Source organism: Heptranchias perlo, chromosome 5 (assembly GCF_035084215.1).
Source record: "Heptranchias perlo isolate sHepPer1 chromosome 5, sHepPer1.hap1, whole genome shotgun sequence".
Taxonomy (NCBI): Eukaryota; Metazoa; Chordata; class Chondrichthyes; order Hexanchiformes; family Hexanchidae; genus Heptranchias; species Heptranchias perlo.
In genome coordinates this window covers 14069743-14085578 of record NC_090329.1, presented here as the reverse complement: position 1 = coordinate 14085578, position 15836 = coordinate 14069743, and the positions used below count along the sequence as shown (strand labels likewise).

Sequence of the window (15836 nt, the reverse complement as noted above, 5' to 3'; positions counted from 1 at the left end):
ACCTTTTAATATAAAATAAGAATAATGTCATTTAAGGAATAGCCTCACTAAACAGACAATGTATTTTGCTTGGTGATGGGTCTGTTAAAAGGACATAAAGCAATAAGCAATAAGCAAAGGCCACATACCTTTTATTTTAATATATGAAAATTGCTTTGGTAATTTTATCAGTAAATTTGGAGTTCTAATAGATATTTTCCATATATTATGAAATAAAGAATAGTCTAGAATTTTATATTAGAGCCCATACAATGAAAATACTGTGTAAAATAAATGCAAAACCAGTAGAATCACAGAATCTTACAGCACAGAAGGAGGCCATTCGGCCCATCGTTCCTGTGCCAGCTGTTTGAAAGAGCTATCCAATTAGTCCCATTCTCCTGCTCTTTCCCCGTAGGACTGCAATTTTATCCCCTTCAAGTATTTATCCAATTCTTATTTATTTATCAAAAAAAGTATAGAATTCAAATGAATATCATGACAGAATAATGTTAGCACTACAATTATGATATTAATGAACAGTATTTCACTTTGAAGCAAATGGAATCTCAGTAAGCTAGGCCATGTATACACTAGATGCCTTCTGTAACTGTCTCTTGTGTACATGTGACATTTCATACCACCATGAAGGAAAAGCATTTTAAACACTGTCAACCTCTAATGTAGACATTCTTGACTGTGTTCACAAGAATCTTCACACCTATCAACTGTAGTCTGATAAATGAGCATCAGTGAATTTAATAGGCATAAAGAAGAAAATTAGCCATGTCCTTTTAGACAGGGAGAAGCTGCTGAATGGACACATTTCCAGGATGTTCCCGGAGGTTCACATGGAATATCCTGCAATGTGGCTCCATCTGCTGGAGAATTGAAGAAATGTGTTCCCCCAGATTAAATAAATCATTGCAAACGCCTAGGGCACGATTTTAAAAGGGCGGCGGGATGGCAGCGGGGGGGAGGGAGGAGTCAATGAGCACGCGGCAAACGCGAATAATAAAAACTTACCATTCCCCATACGATCGTAACTTGATTGGTGACCACTAATCTTGTTTCCGGGTTTCCATTCCGAAAGCTGCACAGTGGGTGGACTGCACGCCCGCATGACAGGCTGGTGCGTCTAGATTTAAAGGGCCATTGCTCCAGTGGATTTTGCTGGAGCAAAGAGCCAGAAGACACAATGGAGCAGCACAGGGGCAAGGCTGCTCCAAGATTCAGTGATGCCGCACTTCAGGTGCTGCTGGCCGGGGTGAGGAGGAGGAGGGAACTATTTTACCCTGCCGATGGGAGGAAGTGCCCTGCCTTTGCCGCCAGGGAGGTCTGGCTCGAGGTGGCAGAGGAGGTCAACAGCAGGAGCAACATCTCCCGCACCTGGGTCCAGTGCAGGAAGGGTTTCAATGACCTAACTAGGTCAGCAAAGGTGAGTACGCTTACTGATTCTCCTGAATTCCATGGTGCACATCTCCACCCCACCAACTCATTCGGCACTGCCAAGACTATGCCATCACATCACTCCTCACACCCACTTAAGGCTCATCCTCAACTTACCTTCACTTCCTCACCTCCACATTTGTGACCCCACCACTACCACTCACCGCAATCCTGATGGAGAGGTGCTAATTTGAACTGAAGGGACCTACTGCTCCATTTATCTTTCCACACTTTTTATAAAGCAAAATATAGTGGGCCCTACCACAGAAGCTCACTATCAGTAAGCTCAGTAATGGAGGTGGGGCTATCATAGCCCTGATTTTTCAAGCTGCACATGCCGCTAGCAAGGGGAGTGGAGCTTCAGAAAATTGCCCCTAAAGTCAAATATCAGAGCTTATTTATGACCTTTGTAGAATGGAAAATGGGCATTCTGACTGCTTCTGATTATTCCCAAAGGTATGTTGGAAAATGTCGAGAATGCACAACTGTGCTCTCATGATTGATAAATACCATTAGCATTTTTCTTTCTGTTAATTATGTTATTTTTATGAATTTTTCTGCTTATTAAAAGTATAGGATGTCAGTAGTGAGAAAATTAGACCTTTCACTCATAGTAACAGCACCAAATACTCCCAAATCAGGAGTGGCACAGATTAGATGCAAGTCAAAGTGATACTGCCCCAAGAATCTCTTTGAACCCAGAACACTGTGTGCAGCTCCATTATTATGGCCTCCTTGGATGAGATTTAGTGCCAAATTAAGACCAGGAAATAAGCAGAGACTTGCCCAAACTCATTTCAATTATGACTGTCTTGGCCATCAGAGCGAAATAGAGGAACAGGGGATTTTTACTCCATAAGATCGGCCTGGATTTAAACCAAGGACAAGGAGCTATGGGACAGTGATCTAACGATTATCCCACCCTTTCCACATACACCTTTTTAAAAAACATCAGCAGGAAAATGATAATTTTCTGCTGGATGTAAGCAGGGCCATTAGCACCCAACTTTTTGTCCATTTTTTATATGCACATATTGATATCTTATTAATAAAAATTACTATATACATGCATTTACGCAGTGCCTTATCATATCAAAATATCTCAAAGCATTTCATACAATTAATTACGTTTTAAAGTGCATTGACCATTATATAAGTAAACATTGCAGCATCCCACACATAAACAATGAGATGAATTAACTAGTTAATGTTTTTTGGTGGGAGGTTGAGGGAGGTATGTCAGCCAGGACATCAGAGGAGCTTTCTCTCTTTTTGCAATAATGCCACAGGATCCTTGATTCAGCATCTCATGTGAAGGGGAGCAACTCCAAGCCTTGTCCACAGGGCGTGCAGCCCACAATTTTCCATTCATTTTTTGACATCTATTCCTGACAGATGAGCCTCATTGTATCTCTCGTCAGTGTCATTGCTTGGAAAGCACACAGGGCTCATCAGCCATAGCTGAAGAAGAAATCCCCGGTTCCCCCAATAATCAAACAGATGTATTCTGAAATATGCTAGCACACTAGACTGCCTTAGATTGAAGACAGCGTGGGAACTGCCAAGGAAGTGAGCATTCGCAAGTATGATGTGGTACTGATGGTCAGAGACAAGTTGAATGTTGATCGAATGGAACTCCTTTCTATTTAAGTATGATGCTGCATCAATGAAAGGGGCTCTTCCATCAATGGCTTTTCCAGGTGCAGGATGGCAACCATCTTGTAAAAGCCAACTGCCTTCTCACGCGGTGATTCCAAGTCCATTGGTATGTTGATGTAGTTTGATGCCCTTTCCAATAATACATTTGTCACGTACTGAATTCAATAAATCTGGTCATTTGTGGGTGAGTTCCAGAAAAACGACACGGAGAACTTTCGACTTGTTGTAAAAGCCCAACTGGAAATCATGGAGGGGGTTTGGAGATCATTGGGGGGGGGGTGTCAGAGATTGTGGGGGGGTTGGAGATCATGGGTGGGGTTGGAGATCATGGGGGGGGTCAGAGATCGTTGGGGGGGGGGTTGGAGATCATGGGGGGGTCAGAGATCGTGGGGGGGTGCAGAGTTCGTGGGGGTGGTCGCTGTAGGTGAGCTTTTTGGGCCTGGGGGAAGCACTCCTGCTCCTCCAGGCCCACAAACTGTGCTATAAAGACACTTACCTGCTGTTTTGGGCCTTCTCACCTCCTCTCACATGGCGTGAAGGAGAAGGCCCAGGAATCCTGGCCCCCAGGGGATAAAATCAAAAAAGCTTTGAAGACGGAGGCCCTCAGCCGCCTTAAAAGCTTTTAATGACCGACCCACTTCCTGATAGCAGGTTGGTCACCCGCCCTTTGTCCTGCCCCCGTGAAAAACGGAAATAGGCGGGTTGGAGGCGGGTTTTAGATTTTTGCTATTGTTACTGCACCCCCAAGCCACCAAAATCATGCCCTATATGATTAACTCTTAATGCCCTCAGGAGTACAGGGTTAGGCAATAAATATTACTCAGTCAGTGCTACCCACATCCCAAGAACCAATGGAACCATACCCCAGCAGGAATCAATTCGCTCAGGAGAGGAAGATAGAGAAAATTGGCAAAAAGCATAATTAATTAAACAAAGAGTTAAATAGATGAGGTAAATCAGGTAGCATCAAGATTGGGTTTTATAAGTCTTAAGATTTTAGGCAGAAGGAAAGATTGAGGGAGGTAACATTCCCCAATTTTGAGGTCTTCGGAAAGAATGAATTAGATTGGGAGACTGTGCAATGAACCTTAGTTTCAACGTATTGAGAATGAAGAAAGAAGCAGAGCCCATTTGCAGCTTAGGAACAAGAAATTAAAGTTCAAGTAGCGCTGACTATAGTAGTATCAATAACTTTGAGAAAGAAGAAAGGTTACAGAGGGAAGGGGAAAAAAAAGAGGTTGAAGGTGAGAGAGGGGTCACCTATTTTCTTGTGTCCTGTCCAAGGTGTTCGAAGAGCTTCCTCAGATATGAGAGCAGTATTGATGACTTGGATGGACTTGAGTTTTATAGAGAGTTAAGAGTTATTGAGGGGAGAAGTATTTGTCCTGAAAGAGGAAACTAAGCTTCTTGGAGGATATGTAAATGTTTCGTTGGAGGTCAGAGGAGATAGAGAGACCAAAAATATCAACAGATCAAGAAAGTCTAACGTTGTAGCTATCAAAGGTAAGAGACAGTACCCATTGGTTATATGTGCAAGAGACATGAAGAAACTATCTTTAAAGCATTGAAATAAACAAGATTTTCAATGCTTCATTGAAGGGATTGAGGAAATCTAGATGTTGTGATTCAGGTATTACACTGTATGAGGAATGGAGGTTGTGCACAGGTATGCAATCTGAATAAAATTGATGAATATATAATAGAAAGACTGAATAAGTTATTAAGGACAATCTCCCCCTTAAGGACATGTTTTGGGCACTCAGATACTGCCAATGTTACATCGAGTTACATCGAAACTACAGCACAGAAACAGGCCATTTGGCCCAACTGGTCTATGCTGGCATTTATGCTCCACACAAGCCTCCTCCCTCTTTACTTCATCTAACCCTATCAGGATACCCTTCTATTCCTTCCTCCCCCATGTGCTTATCTAGCTTCCCCTTAAATGTATCTATGGTATTTGCCTCAACCACTCCTTGTAATAGCGCGTTCCACATTCTTACCACTCTTTGGGTAAAGAAGTTTTTCCCGAATTCCCCATTGGATTTATCAGTGACTATTTTATATTTATGACCTCTAGTTTTGGACTCCCTCACAAGTGGAAATATTTTCTCTACATCTACCCTATCAAACCCTATCAATGTGTAAGATACAATAATAAGTTGCATGAGCCTAAGAATGCTGAATGATACTATTTAGCTAAGTCTTCCAAAAAAGAAAGCCAGAACAACGCATGAACCTAGCATTACACTTACACATTATACATTATTCTCTGACTTCGGTGGACAAATCCTCTGGTTAGAAAAAATTAATCACAAATAACAAAGCTGCTGACAGTGTCCTAAAATCATAATTATATGCTAACTCATAAAGATCATTTTAATACAGCAATCTATCTGGCAAGGAATATCCAAGGTTCTGCGGCTTATCCTAACCGGCTGTTGCACAGTACGCATCTGCGGATTGTCTGCACAAGATTTCAAGCAAGTGAAGATGGACCAACTTAGGCAGGAGAATGCATTTAAGGGGCAGCTAGATAAGTACATGAGGGAGAAAGGAAGAGAAAATTATGCTGATAGGGTGAGATGAAGTAGGCTGGCAGGAGGCTCATGTGGAGCATAAACACCGGCATGGACCAGTTGGGCCGAATGGCCTATTTCTGTGCTGTCCATTCCATGTAAACTCCATAAATCTGCTGAACATAATTCAAATTCAAATCAAACATCCCCTGTTCAAGATAAACTGTGATAGTGTCACACCACTCAATCTGAAAGCATGACCTACAAATCCTATCAATGCCAGCGGTTTAATCTTTGCACCAACCTATAGGTGTATCAAAGTACCTATAGAAGCATCTGAATCAGAAGGTTATGGGTTCAAGTCCCACTCCAGGGACTTGAGCACAAAATCCAGGCTGATACTCCAGTGCAGCACTGAGGAAGTGCTGCACTGTAGGAGGTGCCATCTTTCGGATGAGACGTTAAATTGAGGCCCCGTCTGCCCTCTCAGGTGGATGGAAAAGATCCTATGACACTATTTCGAAGAAGAGCAGGGGAATTGTCCCCGATGACCTGGCCAACATTTATCCCTCTACCAACATCACTAAAACAGGTTACCTGGTCATTATCACATTGCTGTTTGTGGGAGCTTGCTGTGCGCAATTTGGCGGCCACTTTTCCTACATTACAACCGCGACTACACTTCAAAAAAGTACTTCATTGGCTGTAAAGCGCTTTGGGACATCCTGAGTTCGTGAAAGGCGCTATATAAATGCAAATCTTTCTTTCTTTGATACTGGATAACTAAGGGAGAAAAAGTTCTTACAATCAATGGAAATCATACTAAGTAAAGTAATTATTAGATCTTAAATCTTGTTAGAGGAACTCATTAGGTGGGATGCAAGGTTATCAAGTAAGTCCACATAATTTCCCAAAGAGGTTCATCGTGGACATCAAACAATGGTGAGCTGATCTTAAGTGATTTATGAAGGAAAAACTGAAGCATCTAGCTAAATCAGCAGAGGCCACCAGAAGGAAGTTGTCCACCTAGAAGCTCACCCAGGAGAAGTTTGGGATAGGTTGCTTATTTAATAACAGCCACTGCATTTCAAAAGTAATACATTGTGTTAAATGCTTTGACACATTTCAATGTGATATATATATATAAAGAAAAAATAACTTGCATTTACCTGGCACCTTATCATATCCTTGAGGCATCCCAAAGTGTTTCAGCTTTTTGAAGTGCAGTCACTGTTATGTTGGCAAACACAGCAGCCACTTTGCACACAGCAAAGTCTCATAAATAGCAAGTGAATGAATGACCAAGCGATTTGTTTTTTGGTGGTTTGGTTGGAGGAAGGACGTTGGCCAGGAGACAAATGCGAATATTAATACCTGCACCATCGTGCAACATCTCACATTGGTTGAGTGATTTCACTCTTGGCATTACATACTGCAGCACCTGCAGATTTATTAATGGACATCTCCTTTCTAAACAATTATGGCTGCGATATTTTGGGATTTTTTTTCCTACTCTTGTTCACTCTGAATGTTTTCAGCTCTATGATTTTAACTCACTCTCTTAGGTGAGTTCCAACTCTTTATTCCTTCACTAGCCTTCATATCTAGGTAAAACATTTGATAGCACGTCCAGAACAATGAACAGAATACCCTAGTCTGTCAATTGTTTTTTAAACTACTGGAATTATTCCGAAGTCTCCACAGGATCTCACTCCAGCCCCCCGGTAAGCAATGGAACATCACATCAGATCTCGTTCTAGTTTTAAGCTATTAAGCAAATGTATTAAATAGTGTAGGTGAATACACAATATAAAATATATATATTTGCAGTAGAAATGTTACAATCTATGTCCTTGAAAAGGAAAGCAAGAGAAGGTCACAAATCTAAATGCTAACCTGTTTCTCAATAAAAACTTTGTATATACAGTTCCCCTAATTCTTTTCTCCTTACAAGCTGTGTGAGTCAGCTAAATGTACCTGCTTTTTCTATGAAGATTTCAGCTTGTTCAAATCCACTCCACTCAAAAGGACTGTTCGTTTCCACCCCTTTTTATACTCCTTTACAAGCTGCTACGGCTTGTTACAAAATCATAGCTGCCATCCTCTTTCAAAAAATAATGGGCAGACGTACCCATAACTGAACTGATCACAAAGTCTGTATATATTTGAATACCATGCATTAGACCCACTCTCGAGCCTCTTACCAGGGAGATAGTAATGACAAGCTTCACAACACATGTAACAATATAGGCTGAGGCTGCATAGGTGTCTTTTTAAACCCTTGGCATTTGTGCCCAATTAAAGAGACAGCCACCAGACCAAAACAAGGCAGAAGTGCACAATGACTGGAAGGTATAAGTGTTCAATTGTTTGGTCCCAGGACATTTTCAAAGGTCACAATTTATGAGAACAATGTCTCCTTCAATTAACATTTATTTATCTGAAATAAACTGACAAAAAGACCTGTTCCCTGAGGCATGTAACATAACATACCTGGTATCAAACAGGTGCCAATAAGACCTACTACGCAATTGAATTAAGCTAGAGGCAAAATAGAGTTGAACATTCTGTGATATTTAATGATACATATTGTGAGGCTCCACATCATTGACGTAAAGAACATGACTTCTGGCAGAATTGGAGTCAAGATACATTTGTGATTAAAGCAACCCCCCCCCCCCAAAAAAAAAAAAATCCAATGGGAGAGGAGAGAATTTCCATGATGTCTCTTGGGTTGTTTTATTTTCTTTGCACCACTTAGGATGGGGTCATGATGTCAGAAACGTAACTAAAGTAAATATTGTGAACTTTTCAAATCATTTGCAATTAATTAGAAAGACATTTCTACAATTCTACTGTCATGATTGAAACGCGACAGAGTCCTGTGAACACCACCAGTGTACTCATCTGAAAAGGCATTCCACCAAAATGTTAATGGTGATTTTCTGCAACAAGAAAAAATCCTCACAGGTGAGCAAAATGTAATTTCCCGTTGCAGCTTTCATTGCAAGACAGAATATCAGTGTGAGTCCTACCCTTGAAGCAAGCACCTGAGCTCAAAGTGATTTCTTTCTGGAACCGACCAGCTTTTACAAGCTGACACAAAATGACACTTCCTAATACTTAATACAGGACACTATCTGGCCCAGTCGCTACCAGTATTGCTGCTGGAACATTGGCTTAACTATTCCAGTAGTCTACTGCTAACATCCCAAAAAGAGGTCATTCTGCAATAATAAGGTGGCGCACATAGTTTAAAGAGAAAGTTCAAAATGTAAGCATTTGAAGAGGTCGTAGTAGTTGACTTTGTAAATAAATGCACTTCTAGATGTGACAATGAGCCAAATGGAGCAGGAAGGTGCTAGGTTTCATTAATGATCTGTTTTGTGTTAATTTACCTCACTAAAGCAGTAATAATGGGCACTACAATTTGCCATAGCACAGGGAAAGGGAAACAAGTCAAGAGTTTGTACCACTGATTGCTATTTAAGGACAATTCTGGCTCAAGTCTCTCACTCTGCCTCTGCGTGAAAGCTCATACTGGTAAATGCCCCATTTATTCGTGGGAGATCAAACTAGATTTTTACTGCCTACTAACAAATGGGCAACCAGCTCAAAAAAAACAATGGCCAAAATGGACGAGTGACAACCCTATTGTGAAAGTGGTTAGCATAACTGAACCCTTGACCTCTTATTCCCCCGTCTTTCTTTGTTTTGATCAAGTCTTGTACCTCAACAAGCCAGATCTAAAACTTTACATGATGTTCGGCATCTCTCTGAACCAACCAATGTAACTCTGATATACCATGACCTGTGACTTAACACACATTATTATAGATGTTTCATTAGAACAAAAAAAACCACATGAAACGCTTTCTTCACAATATAGTACATTTTGTACAGCTGTGAACAACAGAGAATCACATGAAATGGCTTCTCTTCCTGCTCCCGCACCTTTACCTCTGGAGTCCCCAAGGGATCTATCCTTGACCCCCTCCTATTTTTTATTTACATGCTGCCCCTCGGTGGCATCATCTGAAAACACATCGTCAGGTTCCACATGTAGGCTGACGACACCCAGCTCTACCTCACCACACTCTCTCGATCCCTCCACAGTTTTTGATTTGTCACACTGCTTGTCCGACATCCAGTACTGGGTGAGAAGAAATTTCCTCCAATTAAATATTGAGAAGATAGAAGCCATTGTCTTCGGTCCCCGCCACAGACTCTGTTCCCCAGCCACCAACTCCACCCCTCTCCCTGGCCAATGTCTAAGGCTGAACCACATCGTTCGCAACCTGGGCATCCTATTTGAACCTGAGCTGAACTTCTGACCACATATCCACTCCATCACCAAGACCACCTACTTCCACCTCCATAACATTACCCGCCTCCGCCCCTGCCTCAGCTCATCTGCTACTGAAACCCTCTTGACTTGACTATTCCAATGCTCTCCTGGCTGGCCTCCCATCTTCCACCTTCCATAAACTTGAGCTCATCCAAAACTCTGCTGCCCGTATCCTAACTCACACCAAGTCCTGTTCACCCATCACCCCTGTGCTCACTGACCAAATTGGCTCCAGGTCCGGCAGTACCTCGATTTTAAAATTATCATCCTTGTTTTCAAATCCATCCATGGCCCCGCCCCATCCCTATCTCTGTAACCTCCTCCAGCCCTACAACCCTCTGAGATCTCTGCGCTCCTCCAATTCCGGCCTCTTGCGCATCCCCGATTTTAATCGCTCCACCATTGGCAGCTGTGCCTTCAGCTGCCTAGGCCCTAAGCTCTGAAATTCCCTCCCTGAACCTCTCTGCCTCTCTACCTCTCTCCTCTCTCTCCTCCTTTAAGACACTCCTTAAAACCTACCTCTTTGACCAAGCTTTTGGTCACCTGTCCTGATATCTCCTGATGTGGCTCGGTGTCAAATTTTGTTTGATAACGCTCCTGTGAAGCGCCTTGGGACGTTTTACTACGTTAAAGGCGCTATATAAATGCAAGTTGTTGTTGTTGTTGATTCATTGTGTTGTTGTTTGCTTCATAATACAGTACAATCTTTTCAGTAGCCTTAAGTGAAGGGAAAGTTGATTAGTCGATGTTGTGTTGCTTATAGAGAAATCAATGACAGAGAACAAGTAGTAAACAGGGTGCTTACCGGCACTGAGATCCTAGGACTGTCATTAAGTTTCCCTATAAATGTACCTCCTTCGGTACTGACAATCCCTTTGGGATTGATTGGTTGCATTTCGAACCTCTTGCAATCAATGAAAAGAACGATGGTGTCCGTTTCCACACTGATTAAAACCTTATGCCATTCAGAATCAAACAAAATGGGTATAGGTGAAAAAGTAATGGTCTGAAGTCTACCTTCCAGCCCAAGCACATAAAACTCCACGGACTTTGTTTCACCATTTATTCTCACACCAACTTGATCATTACCAAAAGGATCCTTTATTTGCCAAATATTCCAGTTTTTTTCTATGGTACTTCCAATCATTCGAAATGTAGCGACAAAGGAATATTCAAGAGGAAATCCATTTGGAAATGAAATACTGTTGGAAAGAAAAGAAAAGACAATCACATTTAACTCTGGAACAAAGAATTTTTAAATTCTCATCCTTGTTTTCAAATCCCTCCATTGCCTCGCCCCTCACTATTTCTGTAACCTCCTACAGGCCTACAACCCTCCGAGGACTCTGCGCTCCTCCAATTCTGGCCTCTTGCGCATCCCCGATTTTAATCGCTCCACCATTGGTGGCCGTGCCTTCAGCTGCCTAGGCCCTAAGCTCTGGAATTCCCTCCCTAAACCTCTCCGCCTCTCTACTTCTCTCTCCTCCTTTAAGACACTCCTTAAAACCTACCTTTTTGATCAAACTTTTGGTCACCTGTCTTAAAATCTCCTTTCATGGCTCGGTGTCAAATTTTGTTTGATAATGCTCCTGTGAAGCTCCTTGGGACGATTTACTATGTTAAAGGCGCTATATAAATGCAAGTTGTTGTTGTATCCACTTGGACAGGATGCAACAATGGGAGATCATTCTCTCATCTCTAACCTCTAACCTCTCTCTCAATCACAACCTTTCTTGTCTTTATTGAAGCTACTATGCTTATTGCCTCTTTGACTTTTCCTCACTTGTTTCTTCTAAGTTCCAAATACCCTATCCCATATGCTTTTCGTCCTCCCTGCAATCCTCACCCTTGCAGTCAAATGCCATCACACTGCCTCCAACTCCAATGTATTCTTTCGTGGAGCTACAAAACTGTAGAGCTTGTTATCTCTCTAATTCTGCCTTCCTTTCCGCAACCTACATATTTTTGAAACCCAGGTTCCACCTAACCACTGCTCTTCCGTCTTCCCTCATACTCTTTGATGATGTCCTGAACTATGGGCTTAGGTCTTTCACCTAGGCTTCTCAATAATAAAAAGATATATGCCAGGGATTTCTTTGATGACTCTCCCTTAACTGTGATGTAAACCCCAGACACACATGTAAACGGGGTTTGTGCTGATCTTCCATCGAAGTTACGGCAGCCGATCGCAAGAAGCCTCCAGGACATTGACACGATGGGCCGAAGGGCCTCTATCCGTGCTGTATAACTCTATTCCCAGCGATAACACTCAACTTGATAATAAAAGTATCTGATAATGCACCATTAAAATGATCTTAATAAAATGTACCACAATAAGCATTCAACTCATACGGTAAATTTCCCGATGCACTCCCAGTGGGTGAGGCTCCATGCCAGGAGTGCGCAAGCAGATAATTTACTGACATAAGTACATCACTTAATGATTTCCTAAATTATTTTTGAGAAGTATTTTAGTAATTGGTTATAGGTTTTTGCAAAGTTAAGCAATCAGAAAACACTGTTGCTCCACTGGAAATAAACTGTTTGCCAGAGATAAAAGTTTCCCTTTAAGTATTATTTTTGACACAAACTCAATGCAAATGTGTTGAATTTAGATTAGCCATAATTTTTCATAAAAATAAACTGTTAGTCCTGTTGCTCTCCTTCAGGCACCATCTTTACCTGGAGAATGATTTGCAGAGGATTGGATGTTTCGAGTGGGTTGGTTCAGTGCCCTTTCACCCTTCAGAACGGAGCTTGAATCCAGCTCAGACTGATGGGATAACTGTCTTATCACTCTGCAAATCTTAAGATCCTTCATGAAATGAGTTGAAATGAAATGATGGTCTCATCCCAGCTCTTAGATGGTAAATTAAACCATCTCCAACCTCCCGTTCCACTCCAAGGTCCTGGATCTGTGTCCATTCCTCCTGCAACTCACTGTTTGAATCCCTTCAATCAGGGTTTTGCCCATTCCCTAATACCAAAATGGCACTAACCAAAGTCACAAACAACCTTCCCCTCCCCCACCCCCCCCCCCAACCATGGATCTGTCCTTGGTCCCTTCCTCTTACTCAACTGCATGCTGCCCTTGGCAACGTCATTCGTAAACATGAGGTCAGTTCCACATGCATGCTGATAACACCCGGCTCTACCTCTCCACCACCACCTCACTTGACCCCCCTCCCATTGGCACTGTGTTGGCAGGCTACTTGTCTTGGATGAGCTGTAACTTCCACCAGCTAAACACTGGGAAGACCAAAGAAAGCCATCATCTTCAGCCCATGTCACAAATTCTTTTGCCCCTGCCACTGACTCCAACCCCGTCCCCCTTTACAGTCTCAGGCTGAACCAGACTCTTTGTAGTGTTGGTGTCCAGTTCAATCACAAGGTGAGCTCCCAACACAGAACCTCTCTATCACAAATACCACATACTTCCACCTCCATATTGTCGCCAGCATTTGCTTCTCCCTCAGCCCATCTGCCGCTGAAATCCTTTTCTCATCTCCAGACTCAAACACTCCAAAGTTCTCCTGGCAGTCCTCCCATCCTCAGCCCCCGATAAACTTAAGCTCATCCAAAACTCTGCTGCTCATATAACCTAACCTGCATCAAGTCCCACTCATAAGAACATAAGAAGTAGGAGCACGAGTCGGCCATATGGCCCCTCGAGCCTGCTCTGCCATTCAATCAGATCATGACTGATCTTCGACCTCAACTCGACTTTCCCGCCCGATCCCCATATCCTTTGATTCCCCTAGAGTCCAAATATCTATCCATCTCAGCCTTGAATATATTCAATGACTCAGCATCCACAGCCCTCTGGGGTAGAGAATTCCAACGATTCACAACCCGCTGCGTGACGAAATTCCTCCTCGTCTAAGTGTTGAATGGCCGACCCCTTATCCTGCGACTATGTCCGCTAGTCCTGGATGCTATAGCCAGGGGAAACAACCTCTCAGCATCTACCCTGTCAAGGCCCCTCAGAATCTTATATGTTTCGATTAGATCACCTCTCATTCTTCTAAACTTCAGAGAGTATAAGCTCATTCTACTCAACCTCTCTTCATAGGACAACATTCTCATCCCAGGAATTAATCTAGTGAACCTTCGCTGCACCGCCTCTAAGGCAAGTATATCCTTCCTTAGATAAGGAGAACAAAACTGTACACAGTACTCCAGGTGAGGTCTCACCAATGCCTTGTGCAACTGTAGTAAGACTTCCTTACTCTTGTACTCCAACTCCCTTGTAATAAAGGCCAACATTCCATTTGCCTTCCTAATTGCCTGCTGTACCTGCATACTTACTTTTTGTGTTTCTTGTACGAGGACACCCAAGTCTCTCTGAACACCAACATTTAATAGTTTTTCACCATTTAAAAAACATTCTGTTTTTCTATTCTTCCTATCAAAGTTCTCCACATTATACTCCATCTGCCACCTTCTTGCCCACTCACTTAATCTGTCTATATCCCTTTGCAGACTCCTTGTGTCCTCCTCACAGCTTACTTTCCCACCTAGCTTTGTATCATCAGCAAACTTGGATACATTACACTCGGTCCCTTCATCTAAGTTATTAATATAGATTGTAAATAGCTAAGGCCCAAGCACCGATCCTTGCGGCACCCCACTAGTTACAGCTTGCCAACCTGAGGATGACCCGTTTATCCCTACTCTCTTTTCTGACCTTTATCCAATCCTCTATCCATGCTAACATCCTTTTACGTGGCACCTTATCGAATGCCTTTTGAAAATCCAAATATACCGCATCCACTGGTTCTCCTTTTTCTACCCTGCTAGTTACATCCTCAAGAATCTCTAATAGATTTGTCAAACATGATTTCCCTTTCATAAAACCATCTTGACTCTGCCTAATCATATGATTTTCTAAGTGCCCTGTTACCACTTCCTTAATAATGGATTCCAGCATTTTCCCGACGACCGATGTCAGGACAACTGGCCTGTAGTTCCCTGTTTTCTCTCTCCCTCCCTTCTTGAATAGCGGAGTCACATTTGATACCTTCCAGTCCACTGGGACCGTTCCAGAATCTAGAGAATTTTGGAAGCTCACAACTAATGCACCCACTATCTCTGCAGTCAACCATCACTCCCATTCTCACTGACCTGCATTGGTCCCCAGTTCACCCAACACCTCATATTTAAAATTCTCCTCATGTTTAAATCCCTCCGTAGCCTCACCCCTCCCTATCTCTGTAACCTCCTCCAGCCCTACAACCTCTCCTACCATCCCCCCACCCCACCCCGCACTCACTCTCCAAACTTTCCATTCCTTTAACTTTGAGCTCACTTCTTCTACAGCTGGGGCTTAAGGCACATTAGTGAGAGAGAATAGAGGGTGCTTCACTCTGCATCAGGCTAAGCTATGAATGGCCTGGAACTGCGTGAAACATATGCCCCCAGAATTTGCTGTCAAAATATCAGCGAGGCTAATGGCACTCGTCGTTATTTATGCGTAAATGGTACAGCAACTTCAGGCGAGGGGCAGATGCGCGGTTAAATGTGAACGTCCAAAAGTTGGTGTCCGAGTTGCGCCACTCCCGCCGTTAGCTTCACGAAAACGGGATCTCACTGTCTGCCTCACCATTAAAATACATTGAACGGTGTGAAGTTGCTGTATTTGCACGGTAGATACGAACTAAACTCAGCACAGAAAGTTAAACATCGTCATTACGCGTAAGTGCCCGTTTAATGACATGATAATTGTTAATTACTGCTAATCAACCTCTCTGACACTGAAAATTAACCATTACAAGTGTGGAGTCTCATTCCGTCAAGTTTTAATTGTTGTTGGAGATTTTGAAAAGTCAAATTTGAAATTTGAAATTTTTTTTATTACTTTTCTTTGCTGTCTCTTTTTTTTC

The 15836-nt window shown here is 42.5% G+C and overlaps 1 protein-coding gene across 1 annotated transcript in view; it reads right to left on the bottom strand.

Moving 5' to 3' along the window:
- LOC137321558 (collagen alpha-1(IX) chain-like) overlaps positions 1-15836 on the bottom strand; it is a 30804-nt gene that overhangs the window by 368 nt on the left and 14600 nt on the right. Inside the window, exon 4 of the mRNA XM_067983955.1 lies at positions 10760-11156. Coding sequence (XP_067840056.1) covers positions 10760-11156 — 397 coding nt within the window. The remainder of the gene's footprint in view (positions 1-10759; positions 11157-15836) is intronic.